Source organism: Crinia signifera, chromosome 3, assembly GCF_055691185.1.
Source record: "Crinia signifera chromosome 3, ASM5569118v1, whole genome shotgun sequence".
NCBI classification, from domain to species: domain Eukaryota; kingdom Metazoa; phylum Chordata; class Amphibia; order Anura; family Myobatrachidae; genus Crinia; species Crinia signifera.
In genome coordinates, this window is record NC_139219.1 from 304,945,562 (window position 1) to 304,966,075 (window position 20,514).

General features: G+C 45.0%; 1 protein-coding gene across 1 annotated transcript in view; it reads right to left on the reverse strand.

Annotated features, from left to right (window-relative positions):
• Window positions 1-20,514, reverse strand: part of NBAS (NBAS subunit of NRZ tethering complex) — a 540,465-nt gene that overhangs the window by 514,009 nt on the left and 5,942 nt on the right. The window contains exons 3-9 of the mRNA XM_083178566.1: window positions 19,765-19,801; window positions 16,992-17,069; window positions 9,856-9,903; window positions 7,936-7,979; window positions 6,475-6,608; window positions 3,898-4,031; window positions 1,855-1,953 (exon numbers count right to left, since the gene is read on the reverse strand). Of these exons, the coding sequence (XP_083034692.1) occupies window positions 1,855-1,953; window positions 3,898-4,031; window positions 6,475-6,608; window positions 7,936-7,979; window positions 9,856-9,903; window positions 16,992-17,069; window positions 19,765-19,801 (574 nt within the window). The remainder of the gene's footprint in view (window positions 1-1,854; window positions 1,954-3,897; window positions 4,032-6,474; window positions 6,609-7,935; window positions 7,980-9,855; window positions 9,904-16,991; window positions 17,070-19,764; window positions 19,802-20,514) is intronic.

The following is a 20,514-nucleotide window of genomic DNA, read 5'->3' on the forward strand; positions in this document are numbered from 1 at the left end:
TCTGACTAGACGTGGTCGACCAGGATTTTTTGCGATGGTTGTGCACATACTGTACAATAAAAGTATTAAGGAGTGCACGTAGCAAGCATAAAGCTACAGTTCGGAGAGAAATAATTCCACACGTTACTGCTCTACGTGGAACGTCCGTCTTTCCACAGAATTCCACGGAGCTCTCCAAGGTTCCCTGAGGTGGATCCTGCGCACCTCACTAGCGCAGTGGCCACGCATTTTGCAGTAAAGCATGACATCAGGGCTTGTCTCACACTGAGCAGAGCTGCGGAATGTGGCATTACGCACAATCTAGAGGGGGCTACGATAATAAAATCATTTTATTTATCTTTCTCCAATAGGACTCAAGGCGCTTAACAGACAGAATGAATGTAATACAGTACAGGAACAATGAAGTACACAAAAGCTTTTCATAAACGATACTTAAAGGAATTATGGAAATGCATATGTATAAACAGGAAAGTCTTGAGTCTGTTTTTGAAGAAGATGTTGAGAAACAGGTCACTATGAGACACAGACAGCTTGGACCTCCCAAGCTGCATCAGCCAGGTGAGATATCCCAAAATAGGCAAACACCAAAGCAAATAATAATAAGAACACAATAACCAGACATGTTGGGTATATTCTATAATAAAATGATATTTCTATTAAGCACTGTTCTCTTTGTTCACTATGGTCATTAAAATGACATTGTGTGCAATGTGTCCTTACAAGAACACACTTGTACCAGATTAGTACTAGTAGGTTTAGCTGATTACAGCATACTCTAATTAGGGATGGCCATAGATGATTTGAAATCATCAATGGTCTAGGGCTGAGGTCGAATACTATTGCCAATTGATGGGGGAGAACCACATGGTTTCCCTCCATCGATGGCACAGCAGAACCATTTTTTTTTATTTCAAGGTGCAGGGACATGGAACACGCCCCTGACAACTCTGAAGCCCCGCCCCCACGTTATGATTGGCCCATGGGCCAGTCTGTCAAAGAAAATGGATGACTATCGATAGCTAAAACTATCGATGGTGATCCATCACATAGTTTGTTACTATCGATGGCTGGTTGCAGTTTCGCCATTCATGGCTACTATTGATGGTGGCTGCACCGATGGCCATTACTAACTCTAATACGTCTAATGATATAGGTAGAACCAGCAGCAGTGTGTACGATGTGTAGGCTATTTGACTGTTTGGTATTTAGTCATTACTAAATGAATTAGGGGCAGTTGTACTTGGCCGTGGAGAGCGACAAAGGGTAGTGTGATAAACAATCAGCTCCTAACTGTCATTTTTCAGACAGCTTTTAACATGGCAGTTTGGCGCTGATTGGCTGGGACTTTATCTCCCAGCACTTTATTACTCTCCAAAGCTTTGCACACCTCCCCCATATCCCACATAACTGCATGACGTGCTGTGCGACATTATTTAATGCCCTTACGTTAATTATACATCTTTCCTCATCTCTCACTACTATTTAGGGGCGGGACTTATTTTGACTTGAATTTGCATATACAGATGTTGGGTCGCAGGCTTAACGCAAGTTTACACAAATATGCTGCTTATCTTACTAGACTGTTGTTGTGGTTTTCTGCAACGTCTTCGTATTACCAGGGACGTAAAGAAAACCATATAAATGCTGCCAAGCTAAAGCAGAGAGCATAGCAGAGCTATGTCGTGTCCAAGGACAATGTAAACACACACCTTTGCCTAATGATATGTAGGCAGGGTTAAAATAGCACAGAATAAAGCACAATGCGCACTAGTACACCTGGTAAATGTTGCAGGTAGGAAATAAGATGATGTGAGTGGTTGTCCCTTTCAGGCATGCACAGATGTCACGACCTACCTGTGCCCAGCATGATAGACCACGGAGGAGATCCCCTGAGAATAGTGACAGCCAAAGTTGAAACTGTGACTCTCTTGATAGCTGTGATTGGCTCCAACACTGTGGAGTGAGAAACAACAAGTCATTAAATAAGTAACCAAAAGAATAAGAGCCAGGTGAGGAACACAGGCTCTGAAGAAAGACCTATAACTACACCCCAGCCAAATACCGGATTCCACAGAAATAATGGGCCCACTGTGGTTTTAATACATGCAAACACAATATATTCCTGTATCACTTACTGAGCACTACTGTACCTTGGAGCCTTGAAATGCTTTTTGCCATGTCAGTAATTACAAAATAAACGCATATTGTGACAAGATGGAAGTCTTAGGTTTTTTTCTGTAGCAGGTGAACAGCATACCAGGTAAATCAGCACAGCAAGAATGGTCACAGCACTGCAGCATACAGGTGTCACAGCATAGTACAAACACTTCAGAAAGCTCCAGTGGTCCCTACTGTAGCCCACACCCCGGCCTATTATACCCCTTTCACACTTGCAAAAATATCCTGGGTTTTTGCACATGAACACGCATCAACCCGGGATTTAGCTCAGTGTGAAAGGGTCTTGAAAGAATATCATGAACATACCGGGATTGCTACCCAAGTCCTGACCTGGGTAGATTCCAGAATCGACCAGGGATGCGGTCAGTGTGAATGGTCCCGTACCCGGTATTGGGTACATGGGACTTTAAAAAAGCTGCTGATTGGAGCTTTCTTGGGCTCACAAATGCTGATGTCATCTTTCAGATGTTTGATTGAGCAGCTCTCACCACTGCAAGAGGCATTTGTTGGGGACTGCATTTGGAGGGCATGCTGGTTCCAGTAGTGCCACAAGGAGGATTTAGGGGTAACTCATGATAGGCTGGCTCTCAACTTAGATATATTGGTAAGTGCTGTTATCATGTAGCCTTACAGTAGACAATTATATGGCCCAGCACTTGGATACATATATTTTGCAAAATATATGTAACCAAGATCTCTGAATGACCCTCTATTATGTTGGTTTTTCAAATCTTATTACTAATGCCATTTGGTGTGCTGGGGGTTAAATCCCCCTCCCTTGCAGCACCTGGGGGGCATTACTAGTTTGATTGAGCAGCTCTCACCACTGTCATCTTTCAGAGCCCTGGAGTCCATTTCTAATGACATGCATATGTATTTGCAGGGATTTCCCGGGATCAGTGTGAATGGGGCTGTCCCGGGTCGATCCCAGGTCTGAGTGCAGTGTGAAAGGGTACATTCCCGGGTAGAGTCCCGGGAAGCATCCGGGAACACATTCCCGGGTATGACCCGGCTCTGCGAGTGTGAAAGGGGTATTACTTGGGCAGTATTCCACTATCAAGAGCAATGACCTTCTGCCCTGGAAACACTTATATCAGAAGAGCACAGGTGCTGCTAATCATCCCAACCCAGATCACATCAGTAAGGAAACCTGGACTGGATCTTATTTTCCTGCTGCTGATCTAAAACCTGGTCTGGATTTTCCACATTACCCTCATGTGGAAATATGCTGTATCTGCCACAATATTGACATCAAATCCAGGTGATCCCGATACTCTCTAGCATGTAACAGCTTGCAGTATATGCAAGATATTCCCACCTTGGTCTGCTAACCCTGGGTCTGATGCTGTGATGGAGGCAAATGCCTGAGATCCTGTAAGAAGCAGCTGTGCGAAAATAGGCAAATGTCGGAACCGACTGGATTTGTATTGAGGCAGCCACTCTAGGAGTTTCAGACCCGCCTCTTGTGAACCAGGACGGAACCATTCTGAAAGCATACCGGAGCACAGTTGCCTGTGTTTGAGTCCCCATTCCTCCATTTAAGCCCACATCCGTCCCTGACTGTCAATCACTTTGTTAATGAAGCCACTCTGCGCACACATGTGCAGTGGTAATACATCGCCCCCTGGTGTACAACAGCGTCCAGCACTGATTCAGGACATCGGCACCAATGCTGGTGAAATGATATAACTTGTTGTGAAAGCAATGCAGAGAACGTACCTCACTAGGTAACTTTTCAGGTGTCCCCGATAATTGATCACGAGCAGTTCCGCTGACCACTGTGTGCTCGCTTTGTACTCCAGGAAGATCAAGCCGGCGACAGCATAACCCATGTCCCCGGGGAAGCTGGTTTGCTATAAATATAGGGAAGGAGAACCTGAGTCAGGTCTAACAAATTAGTCCTAGGATCAATTCTCATTACCGGCATGTTTAAAGTAAAAAGAACATAAAAAACTGCCCATATTGCAAACAGAACAGAACCGGCTGAACTGCAACTTCCACTATAGACGGAGATAACAAAAGTAATTTAGATAACAAAAAAAGGTTTTAGAAAAATGTTACTTCTACAAAATCTCCAAAATGTGTTTCTGTTACTCTAAGGAAACTCTACCAAACTGCTCAGGGTGGCAATGATCTGCCCAACGCGCCCGTGTAAATTTATTGGGGCCCAATTCCAAAGTTGACTCATGAATATCTAGCGGGTCAAGAGGAAAATTCTGCTCTGGCCAGTTCTCGCTCTGAGGCTACACGCTCTGCCCTCTATTCTCATTGGTCTGCGCTTCCTTCATGCCTCCTATTGAGAAGACAGGCATGAAGCCCACTGAGGACAACCTCATTACTGTAATGACTGGAGCGGTCGGCATACAGGTGACTAGTACAGTATGCCAACACATATTCCACTGCTAGGGTACAGCAACACTTATTACTGTAATAACCAGCCCGGAGAGCAGAGACTCTGATCAGAAAGACCTCTAGTGATAGAGCCCCACAGTCATACACAACCGGTTACAGGATGTTGTAATAACCAGCCAGGAGAGCACAGACTCTGATCATAAAGACCTCTAGTGATAGAGCCCCACAGTCATACACAACTGGTTACAGGATGCTGTAATAACCAGCCCGGAGAACACTGACTGATCAGTAAGACCTCTAGTGATAGAGACCCACAGTCATACACAACCGGTTACAGGATGCTGTAATAACCAGCCCAGAGAACACTGACTGATCAGAAAGACCTCTAGTGATAGAGCCCCACAGTCATACACAACCGGTTACAGGATGCTGTAATAACCAGCCAGGAGAACACTGACTCTGATCAGAAAGACTTCCAGTGATAGAGCACCACAGTCATACACAACCGGTTACAGGATGCTGTAATAACCAGCCAGGAAAGCACTGACTCTGATCAGAAAGACTTCCAGTGATAGAGCCCCACAGTCATACACAACCGGTTACAGGATGCTGTAATAACCAGCCCAGAGAGCACTGACTGATCAGAAATACTGTAACTCTAGTGATAGAGCCCCACAGTCATACACAACCGGTTACAGGATGCTGTAATAACCATCCCGGAGTGCACTGACTGATCAGAAATACTGTACCTCTATTGATAGAGCACCACAGTCATACACAACTGATTACAGGATGCTATAATAACCAGCCCGGAGAGCACTGACTCTGATCAGAAAGACCTCTAGTGACAGTGCCCCACAGCCATACACAACTAATTACATGATGCTGTAATAACCAGCCCGGAGAACACTGACTGATCAGAAAGACCTCTAGTGACAGTGCCCCACAGTCATACACAACTGGTTACAGGATGCTGTAATAACCATCCCGGAGAGCACAGATTCTGATCAGAAAGACCTCTAGTGATAGAGCACCACAGTCATACACAACCGGTTACAGGATGCTGTAATACCAGCCCGGAGAGCACAGACTCTGATCAGAAAGACCTCTAGTGATAGAGCCCCACAGTCATACACAACCGGTTACAGGATGCTATAATAACCAGCCTGGAGAACAGTGACTCTGATCAGAAAGACCCCTAGTGACAGTGCCCCACAGCCATACACAGTACTAGGAGACTATATAAAGAGGTTAGTACAGAGGGCAGCATTGCCACATTGTATGTATGTTATTCAGACCAGGGTAATATGTACATAGTATTTTTATGTAGTTAGTCATCCATGCCTGTGCCCTACCACGGTGAAATACATAATGCTAAAATTTCACTTCACTGTGTTGCGGAAAGTAGATTGTAAGCTTCAGTGGGAAATAGTCTAATGAATGTGAAAGGCTTTTTCTACCCAGCACTGCACAATAGGTTAGCCCGGTCTATATAAAGTATAATTGTATTATTATATAAAGCCCAGACCTTAGCGATTCTGCATGACTATGAAACTGTACGTTATGTCATCATTTGGCTCAAATCTTTACTAAAATTTATTTTTTGTTCAGATGAGACCACAGAAGTATCAGGACACATACTGGGAGCTTCTTAGCTCGCCAGGGGCTCATTACATAAAGCCGTGTTAGCGCAGTCCCCTCTATATACTATATATACTATCTGCAAAGGGAATGCTAACATTTATTTATGTCCCCGGCCCGTCAGCTCAGCACTTTGTTCTTCCCAGTTCTAAGTAAAACTTTGGCGCATAGTGTAATGAGGAAATGGATCATACTGTGCGGATCGGCTGTTTGTGTTTTTAATGATCTGGATGATCGATTCCTTTTAGGCTTTCTACCCCATGCAGAGGAGTTATTGGTGAAATAAACAAGAGTTACAAATACCGGTGGGATGACAAAAAGTTCACTCCCTATGAGATCAAACAGTCTGATGGTCCCGGTGCTTTCAGCGTACGCCACCAGAGTACAGTCGTGGCTCCACGCTACACGTCTCCACTGGGGGTTGGGGTCTTTGGGAACTGTATAAAACACAAAACAGGACAGTAAATAAAACGTAAAAATAGTTTTCCTTAAACTTAAAAAACAGTTAAATAGGAACAAACGACAAGAATATTTGCAGAACTCCATGACATTACATTATCTGGGCCTTTGCGTCATTTTCTGGAACAATTATTGAATGTACTGTCGTGTTCATTCTAGCACCCGCCATCTTTGAAAACCCATGCAGTTCCTCTTCCCTGCCTGGGGTGTCGCTGTCTGCTGTAGTGCTTCTAGCACAGTGTGGTCTGTATATCAGCACCGATATGCAAACCATACTGTACAAAGTCTAGGTCAACATGCATAAGGTCAAATTGAGAAAAAGACACAAGCCAAAGGTCAACGTAGAAAAAAGGTCTATGAGTTTTTAGGAACGTTTTCTTTATGTTTTCCACCAGATGAAAAATTGGCAAATTTCTCCTTTTTTGGGGGCGACTCACCCTATTCAATCCCAATTCTGTTCCTTTTTGGTCTCTGCGAAAACTTCGTGGATCGGTGAAATTGCCACAAATTCATGTGGTTTTGTCAAATTCGCTCTTGTTTTCACAGAGAATCGTCCAAAAAAAAAAACCAGTAAAACGGCATCGGCTTAAATGGATTTAAAAAAAAAAAGGCCGTGATTGAATGCTGATCGGTGAATTTATTGCCAATTTTACACCTGGCTAAGAAATTCGCCAGGGATTGAATGACCCCCCTCCCCATCGGGTACAGTCTGGGTCATGTGACCACCAACTGACTGAATCTTCCCTTATATACACACGTTTAATATTTCTTGAGGATACCTTTCCAGGGTTCAGAAAGCGCCAATTCAAGATCTGTATAGCAACCAAAGGCAACAAAGAAACCCATCTTGTATTGCAGGGATGGGGAACCTTTTGCCTCTCCAGGTGTTGTTGAATTACATATCCCAGCATGCCCTGCAACCATTTTAGCATGACCAAATAGCAAAACTGTTTCAGGGCATCCTGGGATGTGTAGTTCAACAACAGCTGGAGGGCCGAAGGTACCCATCCCTGTTGTATTCTTACAAGAACCACCTTATATGGGGTAATTTCCCTTACAGCGAGGCATTGAGAAGCAAATAAAAGTAAGTCAAGACTAAATAATGTCCACATAACAAACAGTTTAGTTGCCTGAGAAGGTTTTCGCTACATTGCTCTTGTACAACATATTTTTACATTTCAATTAGCTGTGTTTCCAGCCGCTGCTCTTGTTGAACTAGTTGAATTGTATTAAATTGGATGAATTTTGCCGTATGCTAAAAAAAAAAAAATGGATTGAGGACGGAGTGTACTTCTAATCACTCACCTTGACATTTTCCTATAACCGAGCCAAAGTCATCTTTTGCAGACCTGGAAGGGTGCAGGAAACAGAATACAAAAGGGAAATTAAATCTTGATACCTATAAGAGAGTGATGAATTCCTGCAAACACTCCGCTGAGATATGTACCCATCGGTGTTATGCAGAAGTGGTGAATTAAAGCAACGCGTCTAGCCTGGAGGAAAAAAAACATATATTCTTATTCTTATCAAAAGAGAAGTTTGGGCAGAAATTGTAAAATTCCTTATTTTTTTTTGCATGTGTACAATCCTAATGCAAATAACCCTGGCTCCACCGCCCCTGGGACAGAATAGGAGAAATACGCATCAATTTCTATACGGAGGATGATGTATCGCTGTACGTGGTTTAGAATAGGCTTCCTGTAGGAGAACAATAGAGGCGGGTAACTTTATTAACACCCAGTCTCTGCACAGCAGTAATGGAATTCATTAATCTGCTGGTAACAACCATCACCGGTGATTTAACATTGCCCAAAAACTGTCCCAGTCTGAAACTTTTTGAGTTCAATTCAATGTGGGGCAATCATTCTGGAGCCCAAAAAGTGATGAGCGAGACAGCAGGACCATAAAGAAGATAGTTAGTGGATATAGGCCAGTGGTTCCCAACCTCTTTTCCGTCCCGTATTACTTGATTAGGCTTTTCATTTAGGAGTACCCACTCCTCTCGATTTGAAATATGCACAGTACTTACGAGTGGAAGCGAGCGGTGTGTGTATCCCTATGCGTGTCATTATATTAAGGGAGTAGCGGAGGAGTAGTGTGTGGTTAAGAATCTGGTCCCTCTGTGTCTGGTTGTGTACCGTCTCCAAGGTTCCTGCTAACACTTGTAGGATTAATGCGCTGCTTCCTCCAGCCGTGGAAGCACAGGGCAGATGGACACTGATGTCTGAGGGCGGTGCGGGTAGCTCCCAGTGGATTGCTGGTCAGGCAAAAGCACAAGGAGACGCTGATGACGCTGCAGATGGAACCGGAGGAAAAGCAATTTGGTTCATCTCCACGGCATCAGGAGACTTCTTTCTCTTCTTCCGCCATTGCCAATATTATCTTCAAGTACCTCCGAACTGCCAACCCCTCCCCCCCCCCCCCCCCCAGGTTGGGAACCACTGATATAGGCAAAGTGGGGGTTGTTAAAAGAGGGCAAATAGTTTACATACTTAGGGCCTCGGTTTTCTACTTTACTATTGTCATCACTGGGATACACCAGGAACAGGATCACTATATATAAAAAGCTCAAATCTCTTCACCTTTTTTGAGGTGAAGTACCATCAGTGACCACTAGGGGCCACTCGATTGACCAAATTACTCCTTAACAGAAAGTGAAACCAAACAGATCTCTTCAAACTTCCTGGATATTTTCCTGGATACATTTTGACAGGCTTTTAACTAGTAGGGAATAAATGTCCATACTTGCCGACTTTCTGTTTGTCCTAGACTTTCAGCGTGCTATTGGGGGCGGAGCCAGAGCCTGACATCTTCAAACCCTGCCCCCCATCGTTAGAACTGCAGCAGTTTATAGTTTGCTTTGCATCTTTTTAGACCCGCCCCCTCCACGTACACCTGCAAATGACTGTATTTAACTGGCAGGGTAGGGGGGACGCGGGGGTCCAGGGGCTTGCTGGAGGATTGCTCACCCTTCTGGGAGGGCTGGGACGGGGACCTAATTTTCGGCAAGTATGTAAAAGTCTCAGCAAGCTGCTTTAATGGATGGCAGGAAATACATCAAATTAATGTTGGGAGGTATTCACATTATTGATGCCAGTCCGACACGCAGGATATATTCACCAGTTCTCCTTTCCAAGCTACAGTCAGCATTATGCAAAAGGCGTAATACCTATAAATTAGCTGTGCATAAATCTCATGGCATTTAAAAGACGATTAGTAACCTACCTAATTTCCACGCACTGGTCCTGTATCGCTGCCAGGAGCTTGCCATTACTGGGAGAGAAATGACAATGAAAATATTGAGATGATTACGTTGGTGCAATTAGCAGAGATGCTGCAATTACGGGAAGCATTCTGTCTCATCCGCAATGCCCATGCATTCTACTGCCCGCCCAATACTGTCACACAAAAATGTTCTATCATCTGTGGGTAAATCAGTAAAACAAATCGGAGCCACACAAAATAATCTAGGCGACCGCAACCTATATTACCATATATACTCGAGTATAAGCCTACTTTTTCAGAACTTTTTTTATGCTGAAAAAGCCCCCCTCGGCTTATACTCGAGTGAGGGTCCCACATGAGTCAATAAGTTTTCCCAGTTTTTTGTTGTAAAATTAGGTGCCTCGGCTTATATTCGGGTCGACTTATACTCGAGTATATACGGTAATTATCTCTTCATGCTTAAAAAAATATATATAAAAATAACAACCACAATCTAGACAAGTATAATTGAACGATGTGTGTGTGTGTGTGTGTGTGTGTTCCACGATAACTCTCAAAACGCTTCTACCTTATCATCTTAAGGGACAATCTAAGTTCGAAGATGGGTTTAAATCGGATGAGCCCTTAAGGGTGCTGTCATAAGGGTCCATGCTATTTCTGTTCTTTTCATGCATTGTGATATGTTGTTGAAAAGCTTATGACTTTCTGAATACAACCAGGGCCGCTGAAAGCGCTGCCAGGCCCCAGTAAAAAAGGGGTGTAGTCAATGGGATGGGCGTGGTCATGCCCCTGTAAAAAATATATATACAATTTGCAGGGTGTCCAGGCTGCTGCTGCCTCTCTCCCCCGTTCAGCGCACGGCACTGAGCAGAGTGTGCTGAGCGGGGGAGAGAGACTGTTCTGCTGCGGCAGCATCTGCTCTCTACTTCCATTGCCCGGTCTCTGCAGCGGTGGAGGGTAGCCTTATCGCTGGCCATCAATATTTAAATTGGAATATATCAGAGGAACTCTACAAAACACCCCTGAGAGCTCTATTAGGATCGGGGCCTGATTAACCAATAAGCTGCAGCACAAGGACTGTGGGGGGCCTTGAAGGTGACAGCCGAGGAATAAAATTAAGTACTACATTTATTCCATGCTTGTTAGCTATCCCCCGTCCCCATGTACTGTGGGTGGTAAAGTTCTTAAGGGAAATAGCAGATAGCTGTGCCTATGTAACTTACTGATGGAACCATTACATTATGCACATTGTGCTACAGCACCAGCTGGGCAGCTGAAAGCCAAAGTCTCCTTCAAACACCACAGCATTAGATCATACATTCCACGTGTATAATCATTGTTACAGGCACATGGGCAGTGAGACTGGCGTGTCCCTGAGAGCCCATACACATGTGTTTAGCAGCATTACAAGGGGAGCTACATGTGTATTACCCTAGGGCACCTGGGACCTTTAATCAGGCCATGCTAGGGAAATGAAACCTTGGACTGGACTTCTTAGGGCCGAAAACCCGTATCCAACACCTCAGTTGAATTACGCCTTCCAGAAAAAGCATATAGAGACGGTATGCACTTAACTTCCCATGATGAGTTTGTATTAATATTTAGCAACTTATGTGCTTATGATTATGTTATGATTTAAGTTCCTTTAAATCCACTCCTATTCCACTCCTTGTTTTCAACCTTCTTATTATGATTATCATTATTTATGTACAGATGGAGTGCCTCTCAGCCGGCTGTGGGAATTGTCAGGTACCCTGAGCTGGCGCAGGCTGGCTGAGACACTCCATCTGAAAGGGATCACACGCTCGCGCATCCCGTCAGCATGGTGGGGGGAGCAGATACCCTGCCCGTCTCTGCTTCAGGGAGACGGGCAGGGCGATTGGGGGCTGCGGGAGGCTATGGGCGAGACGGGGGAGCAGCAAGGAGCCATCAGAGGGCGGCGGTGGGCTCTGTCAGAACGGGGATCACGAGGGTCTCATGCGTGCAGGTGCCCCCTCCTATCTTCTTCCCCTCTCTCCCTACAATGCCCCCCCCCTTCCTCTTCCCCTCTCTACCTCCCTAACTTGTCTCTATCCCTACCTTCTTCCCCTCTCCTCAGTACTCTTCCCCTCTCTATCCCTTTTCTCTCTCTCCAATACCGAATTCCTTCCTCTCCCCCTTTCCTCTTCCTGTCTCTTTCTCTCCTTTGTCTTTTTCTACCCTACCCTCTTTTCTTCTCCCCCTTTCCGCTTACCCTCTACCTCCCTAATGTGTCTCTCTCCCCTACTTTCTTCCCCTCTCCCCAATATACTCTTCATTACTCTCCCTACCTTGTCTCTCTCTTTTCTACCCACTTCCTTCCTCTCTACCTACCTTGTATCTATTTCTCCCCTACCCTCTTCTCCTCTCCCCCTTTCCGCTTCCCCTCTACCTCCCTAATGTCTCTCTCCCCTACCTTCTTCCCCTCTCCCCAATATACTCTTCTCCCCTCTTTGTCCCTACCTTGTTACTCTCTCTCCTCTACCCACTTCATTCCTCTCTCCTCTATCCTCTTCCCCTCTCTCCCCCATACCCCCTTTACTCTTTACCTCCTTACCTTGTCTCTCTCCCCCACCCTCTTCTGCTCACCCTTTTCCTCTTCCCCTCTCTACCACCCTACCTAGTCTCTCTCCCCTACCCTTTTCCCCTCTATACCTCCATACCTTGTTTCTCTCCCGTAATCTCTTCCCCTCCCCCCTCTACTTTCCTAATTTGTCTTTCCACCTTCTTCCCCCCTCTCTCTCTACTGTCTCTCTCTTTCGTCTACCCACTTCCTTCCTATCCTCCTCTTCTCTCTCTTCCCTACCCCCTTTCCTCTTCCCCTCTCTACCTCACTACCTGGTCTCTCCCTGACCCTCTTCCTCTCTTTACTTCCCTACCTTGTCACTCTGCCCTGCCCTCTTTCATCTACAACCTATTCTCTTCCCCTACATTTCTTCTCCTCCCCATTACCTCTTCCCCTCTCTACCTGGTCTTTCACCCCTACCCTCTTTCCCCTCCGCCTTTTCTCTCCCCCCTTCTATCTCCCTAACTTTCTCTCCCTACATTGTCTTTTCCTCCCTACTCCACCCCTTTCCTCTTCCCCTCTCTACCTTGTCTCTCTCCCCTACCTTCTTCCTCTCTCTATATCCCCTAACCTTCTTTCTCCCGATCCTCTTCCCTTCAATCTCTCTCCCTTGTCTCGCTCTCACCTACTTTCTTCCCCTCTCCCCAGTACATTCTGACTCTCTCTCCTCTACCCACATCCTTCTTCTCCTCCTATCCTCTTCCCTTCTCTCTCCCCTACCTACCCTATCCTTGTCCCCTCTCTCTCACCTACCTTCCCCCCTTTCCTCTTCCCCTCTCTGCCTCCCTACCTTGTCTCTCTCCCCTACCCTCTTTCGCTACCTCCTTACCTTGTCTCTCTCCCCTATACCCTCTTCTCCTCTTTACCTCCCAAACTTGTCTGTCTCTCCCAGTATCCTCTTCCCTCTCTCTCCCTCACTTGTCTCTCTCCTCTACCCACTTCCTTCTTCTCCCCTACTCTCTTTTCCTACCTTGCCTCTCTCCCCCTCTCCCCAGTATACTCTTCCCCTCTCTCTCCTCTAACCACTTTCTATCTCTCCCCCCTATCCCATTGCCCTCTCTCCCCTACCCCCCTTTCCTCTTCCCCTCTCTACCTCCTTACCTTGTCTCTCCCCTATCCTCTTCCCTCTCTACCTTGTCTCTCTCCCCTACCCACTTCCTCCCTCTCTGTCTACATCGCTTTCTCTCACTCTAATCTACCGATTTACCCTCTTGCTCACGCTAATTTTCTGGTCTCTCTCACGATTGACAAGGTCAAAATACAGATTTGGGGTGACAAAAGGGATGACTGGACTATGCCAGGTTAGTGGGTGGGTGGTTTGGGCAAACTCTGCAGTCTTAATGCCTACAGGGACGGCCGGCAGTCCATCAGCCATGGGTCCCTAGTGGTTCCCCCACAGGGGTTTTTTTCTCTCCTGAGTGCTGACGGATGATTCTTCATGAGTCTTGTTCCTCTTATAGGACAAGATTTAAATAATTATGGACTAATCTTGTTCCAGAATTCCCTATGTTATAATGCAGAGTAAAAATAATATATACATTTTACTTGAAATAAAAGTTTGAATTCATTTTCTAAAAATATTTTTCTTGAATTTGTCTTTATTTTATGATTAAACACCCTCATAGCTGCTGAAGAAGCAGCGGCAGGGTCTGGTGAGGTAAATGAGAGGAGAGTTGGTAATGGAAAGTAATATGCTCGTTGGAAGGATGAAAGGATGAGTGTTCAGCTTAGAGTATAGGACCATGTGTGAGATCTACAGGCTTAGACCCATACACACGAGGCGACTTGAGCCCCATGCTGAGCGAGGCGCTTAAGCACAGATCACTCAGCACAGATCGCTGCTCAGATGTGCTGAGCAGAATTTTGCCTATGCAAAACACTGTGATTTAAGCACAGGTGATGGGTGCGCTACATGGGTCACAATGTGCAATTAGCAATACATGAAAATAAGACATACAAGGATAAAATGATATATGACTAACGGGATACCCACTGCAGAAAGAGGAATATGGTCTTACTCTGTCATTACTTTATATAAAGTCTCATTAACAACAATGTAAAAGTATGGCGAAGGGAAAATTCAGAAGAGGTTCTGGTCACATGTGATAATGGGGCAGATGTATTAAGCCTGGGGAAGAGATAAACTGGAGATAAAGTGAAAGGAGATAACGCACCAGCCAATCAGCTGTGTATGAAATATGACAGTTGGGAGTTGATTGGCTGGTGCATTATCTCCTTCCACTTTATCTCCAGTTTATCTCTTCGCCAGGCTTAATACATCTGCTCCAATGATCTTCTGAATTCCATACAATATTTGTATAAAGCCCAAATGGACTGCTGACACCTCAGGGGTTATGATCACAGTGGGCTGAGGTAGGGGCTCTAGTGGTCAGCGCTGACCAAAAGTACCCGTTTGGTCAGGGCTGAATTCATCCGTTTTCGATGGTGGGGGATGTGCACGCGCACGATTATGTGCAAACCGCCTGTCCGAACGCCTTTGAGGGCGTCACACTCGCGGGCGGGCTGGGGGTGGCGTCAGCAGGGAAACACCCAGCTCTTTATGATCGTCTCCATAAAAAATGTGAGACGTTCCCCTTGGGAAAGCAGATATGTCAATGGCTGCGTGTGGCGGGCGGCTGACGGCAGCACCCGCGCCCAATTCGGCCATCTGAAAAGTATTGACTTTTCAGACAGAAGGCTGCAGCAATCATTCAATGGCTAGTGACCTTCTAATTATTTCTCCTCCTCCGCTTGGGCACATGCAGGGGGATGTGTAAGCAAATGCGGGCATTCGCATGGCAGGGTGGGCGTATGTTCAGGCAGTGTTTACATACGCAGCCTAGAAAACAGGTCTGGATCACTGAATCAGGCCCTTTGTTTGGTGCAGCACAGACAAATGTGGGCGCTAAAATTTGAATTATGGAGAGAGACGTTAATATCATAGTTTTAATATCATTTTTACAAACCAATATAAAAAGAAACCATTAAAAAGGTGGTGGTATATTGGCATAAGCACTGTAGCAACATGAACCAAAATAAATATATATCAAATAACATTGTGCTAGTTAATAAATAAATCCTGCAAGGGTAATGGCAGCTGATACTGTCCATGGCGGATAACCACCAGGTGTAGGCAGCCGGAACGGTCCATGGAGGATAACCGCCAAGTGTAGGCAGCCGGAACGGTCCATGGAAGATAACTGCCAGGTGTAGGCAGCCGGAACGGTCCATGGAGGATAACCGCCAAGTGTAGGCAGCCGGAACGGTCCATGGAAGATAACTGCCAGGTGTAGGCAGCCGGAACGGTCCATGGAGGATAACCGCCAAGTGTAGGCAGCCGGAACGGTCCATGGAAGATAACCGCCAAGTGTAGGCAGCCAGAACGGTCCATGGAAGATAACCGCCAGGTGTAGGCAGCCGGAACGGTCCATGGAGGATAAACACACAATTGTACATCAGAGATGCTGGGCCGATATCCTGAAAAATGGAAAGCTCCATAGGGATGGTCTGATGGCGTAGACCACACTATTATACATGTAGGAACAGGTGACTGTTAAAGCTGCAGCCATTGCAGGGAGTATATGCACTCATCACGTAGATCGTAAGATAATTTACAGGTGGTTCCAAGGGTGAGTACAAAAGGTGACGGGTAACCACAATTCCCACTTGTTTCGGTGCAACTAATGCTCCCAACAGTATAAGTGGGTGTTATTAATCTCATTATAAAGAAGTCCATGGGCTTGAGCTAATGGCAGTGTATGGTATACACAGGAGTATACCATACTAAGTGTGTGTGCGGGGGGGAGTGGAACTGAGTTCCACTCCAATACACCATGTAGAGGGAACTAATTCCATCTCTACCATGACCCTGCACAAGAATTCCAACAGAAAAGCCACATCCCCCTTTCCAGGTCCTGGTGGCTCCATGGTTCTCCACCAACTGTGGCCTGCCCGCCCTGGAAAATGTGCTGGGGGGACGCAGAGAGGCTGCAATGCTGACACCTACTTTCCCACTAGGCATGTGAGGGGGGATTTGTTAAGGGGGCATCTAATATTATTTGCCTAGGGGCGGATTGACCACTAAATTCGCCTAACCTTATACCCTCTTTGTACAAAGCTTTTGACCTGGATTATTGTCAGGTTAACCCATTTTATGGTTTGGTAAAAGGGTCCCAATGAATTACCTGGATTCCTTGGGGTGTGAACCTCAGTCTCCCGACCAGGGTCCCATTCACAGCTTAAAAAGAGCTGCATTTTCCACACAAGAATATCATGTTATCTCCGAGCACTTGGAATATTACGGTGCCATCCCGGGAATAACCTGCGCTGGCGCTGCAGTGTGAAATCGGTCTTTCACGTGTCTGAATGACTACGATTTTGTTCCACCCAAGACCAGACTTAATGCGTGAACATATCTGGACTACTAGGCACCTACCGCAAGGCAACCAATAAAACATCGGCTTTGATCAAATGCAACCTATCATTGGACGGTATTGAGCAGTATCTGGTGATATCACAGTGCAGTAAATGAGTGTAGCACAATAGCCCTTACCTGGTTAGTACCAGGTGCCAGTTGATTTGCTTGTTGATTAAGCGGACAAGCCCAGATGGAAGAGAGAACGTAGCCGGACTGTACAAAGGAAACACATATAATATATTATTATATATATAAAATGCATTTAAACTGCAAAGAAAGGAATATAAATTGTTAATGTTTACATATATAAAGTTAATTCAAGAAAAAAAAAAAAAAAAAAACATTCCTTTTGCCGTAACATTTTACCAGGAAAAAGCCTAATCTTTATTGTCTTTGTGATTCCACATTTATATCCTACCTATGAATAGAGCTTGGACTTATCTGATGCCCTGCAGCAGAGGATGAATCCAGCTGGCATCTTTATGACGAGACCGTGAGGTGTTCTAGGCCCACAGATAATGAGGCAGTAAAAAGTTGTATGGAGGATTCTCAGATTTCAATGCGACAACTACTATCTTTTAAATTGCTTTTACATTACACTTAGAGATCCCTTTTCATTATTACTGAAACGTGTTAGATAGTGGCGCAGGTAGAACAATCAGCTGGAAAGTTGTTACTGTGCAGAGAAAGTGCATACTGAGGTTTACATTTAGTAAAGGTGTTGCCATTAGCAACCAATCATATTCGGCCTATCATTTTGTAGAATGCAACAGAGAAATGATAGATAGAATCTGATAGAAGCTAGAAGCTATGGAAATAACTAAATCAAACAAGTCATTTTCATTTGGTGCTCTATTTAATTACACACCGTTTCTGTTAATAAGCATGTTGTAAAGCAGACAGTAATACCACTTTCACACTGCCTAAATGTTTTAAAAAATGGTATTTGAAAACGGTATTTAAAACAAGTCTGAGCCTTGACATTGCAGTAGATTACCGTTTTAAATACCATTTAAATACCATTCACATCGGACAACCCGTTTTAATCCCCTCAACACGTTTCAAGACAGAATGCAGGGGACAGCCTATCACAGGTTTGTAATCTGTTGTTTTTACTAAATACCGTTTCAGAGCCATTCTCACTGCATAAAAAACGTCTCTGAAATGTGTAGGACACTGCTTTTTAAACGTGTTGAAATATCGTTTATCTTTAACTGGTAAATCAACACTGGCGCTTTCCCACTGCAGCCTTAAACGTGTTGAAATGTGAAAAAAGTGCGGTGTGAAAGGGGTATAAAGGAGTTTTTGGGGTGCTCTGCTATTTAAAAGCATTTCCCTTTTAAATACTGAACTTAAGTACTTTAACTTTAAAAGTAGCCGCACAATAAGTAAACCCCTTAAACCAGGCATGTCCAAACTGTGGCCCTCCAGCTTTTGTGAAACTACACATCCCAGCATGACTTGCCATAGTTTTAGCATTCCCTAATAGCAAAACTGTGACAAGGCATGATGGGACTTGTAGTTTTACAACAGCTGGAGGGCCACAGTTTGGACATGCCTGCCTTAAACGGTCTCTGTCTGGTCACACATGCTGCAATATCATCAGTAATTATGCCAAAATCAATGGACATGGCCCCAATGCTAGCAAGAAACCTGGTAACAACCCAAATAAAACAAATGGAATCATAGGATAATTATAAGTATATATACGCATAGATAGAGAGAAGATTAGTCTTTATATTGAAACTACTTATATTTGTATTAGGCTAGAAACCATTTTTTCCTTTTAGTGTAAATAAACAAATTATATGATCATTTAAACCAGTGCTGGCCAAACCGGGCCTTGAGAGCTACCAAAGGTCCAAATTTTCCAAGTCACCAAGCAGGTGCACAGCGGTAGTCATTACTAATTGTCACATTCCCCAGATCACCTAGCTGGTGCACAGCTGTAGTCATTACTAACTGTCACATTCCCTAAGATCACCTAACTGGTGCACAGCTGTAGTCATTACTAACTGTCACATTCCCTAAGATCACCTAACTGGTGCACAGCTGTAGTCATTACTAACTGTCACATTCCCCAGATCACCTAGCTGGTACACAGCTGTATTCATTATTAATTGTCATATTCCCTAAGATCACCTAGCTGGTGCACAGCTGTAGTCATTACTAACTGTCACATGGCCCAAATCAGATAGCTGGTACACAGCTGCATTCATTACTAATTGTCATACTCCCTAAGATCTACTAGCTGGTGCACAGCTGTAGCCATTACTAACTGTCACATTCCCCAGATAACCTAGCTGGTGCACAGCTGTAGTCATTACTAACTGTCACATTCCCCAGATAACCTAGCTGGTGCACAGCTGTAGTCATTACTAATTGTCATATTCCCTAAGATCACCCAGCTGGTGCACAGCTGTAGTCATTACTAACTGTCACATTCCCCAGATCAACTAGCTGGTGCACAGCTGTAGTCATTACTAACTGTCACATGGCCCAGATCACCTAGCTGGTGCACAGCTGTAGTCATTACTAACTGTCACATGGCCCAAATCTCCTAGCTGGTGCACAGCTGTAGTCATTACTAACTGTCACATTCCCCAGACCACCTAGCTGGTGCACAGCTGTAGTCATTACTAACTGTCACATTTTCAAACCTGCTGCATTCATCCCTGCTATAGATCCACAGGTTGCCTGATACACACAATAACTGTTGGTAGATCTTAAGTACAGATTTGGCCACCCCTGAGTTAAATTAACCAACAGGCAACCTCAGACAGTAACCTGTACACTGTATACCGTGCACCATAAACAACAAATCAGAATAGGGCTAGCAGCTTAATGTTACTGTACTGTCTTATCTATAACACAACAATAAACGTAACCATACTGGAGGAGTATTTACCTGTACCAGACGTACTGCAGCATATACAGCGCAGGACCTGCAGTGAGAAATGAATATTAGTCAGATTGCTGGATAAGGCAAAGTATTGGTGGTGAAGTGGGAGGATCCTCAGTTACAGTATCACACATAAGACCTGGTATATTGGTGGTAAAGTGGGAGGATCCTCACTTACAGTACCACACCTAAGACCCGGGACTCATTCCCAGACAATGCAATAACAACTAGTGACTGAAATCCCTCTCAGTGGCCCCATACACATCGCTGGCTCCGAGGGCCATCTTAATGTATGGGCTCAATAGGCAGCTGCCTGAGGGCCCCCCAAATTCCATGGGCCTTTGAGCTGGGGTTTATTGGGTTGTAGGCATCTGCCCCCTGATCTCCTGGGGAAGCAGTGGAGAATGCTGACTTGTTGCAGAGATTGTGAATCACACTAACAGAGCGACCAACCAGCGTTATCTTCCTGCTTACAAGCCTGCAGCCAGACAGTGATTGGTGGATCGCTGGAACAATCCATCAATCAGAGTCCAGCATTCACTACCTGCCTCCCAACTGCAGCTAAATAGTGAATGGCTGTCTGCATGCTGATTGGTGGATGGCTGGAGCTATTTACCATTCAGAGTACTGACAGCCATTCACTGTATGGAAACAAGTGGTTGGGGTGTTATGATTTTTCATGTTGACATTTTTTCCCGCGAATGGGTGTGGAGGGGCCCGAAATGCGTTGTTTTGCCCGGGGGCTACAATGCTGTT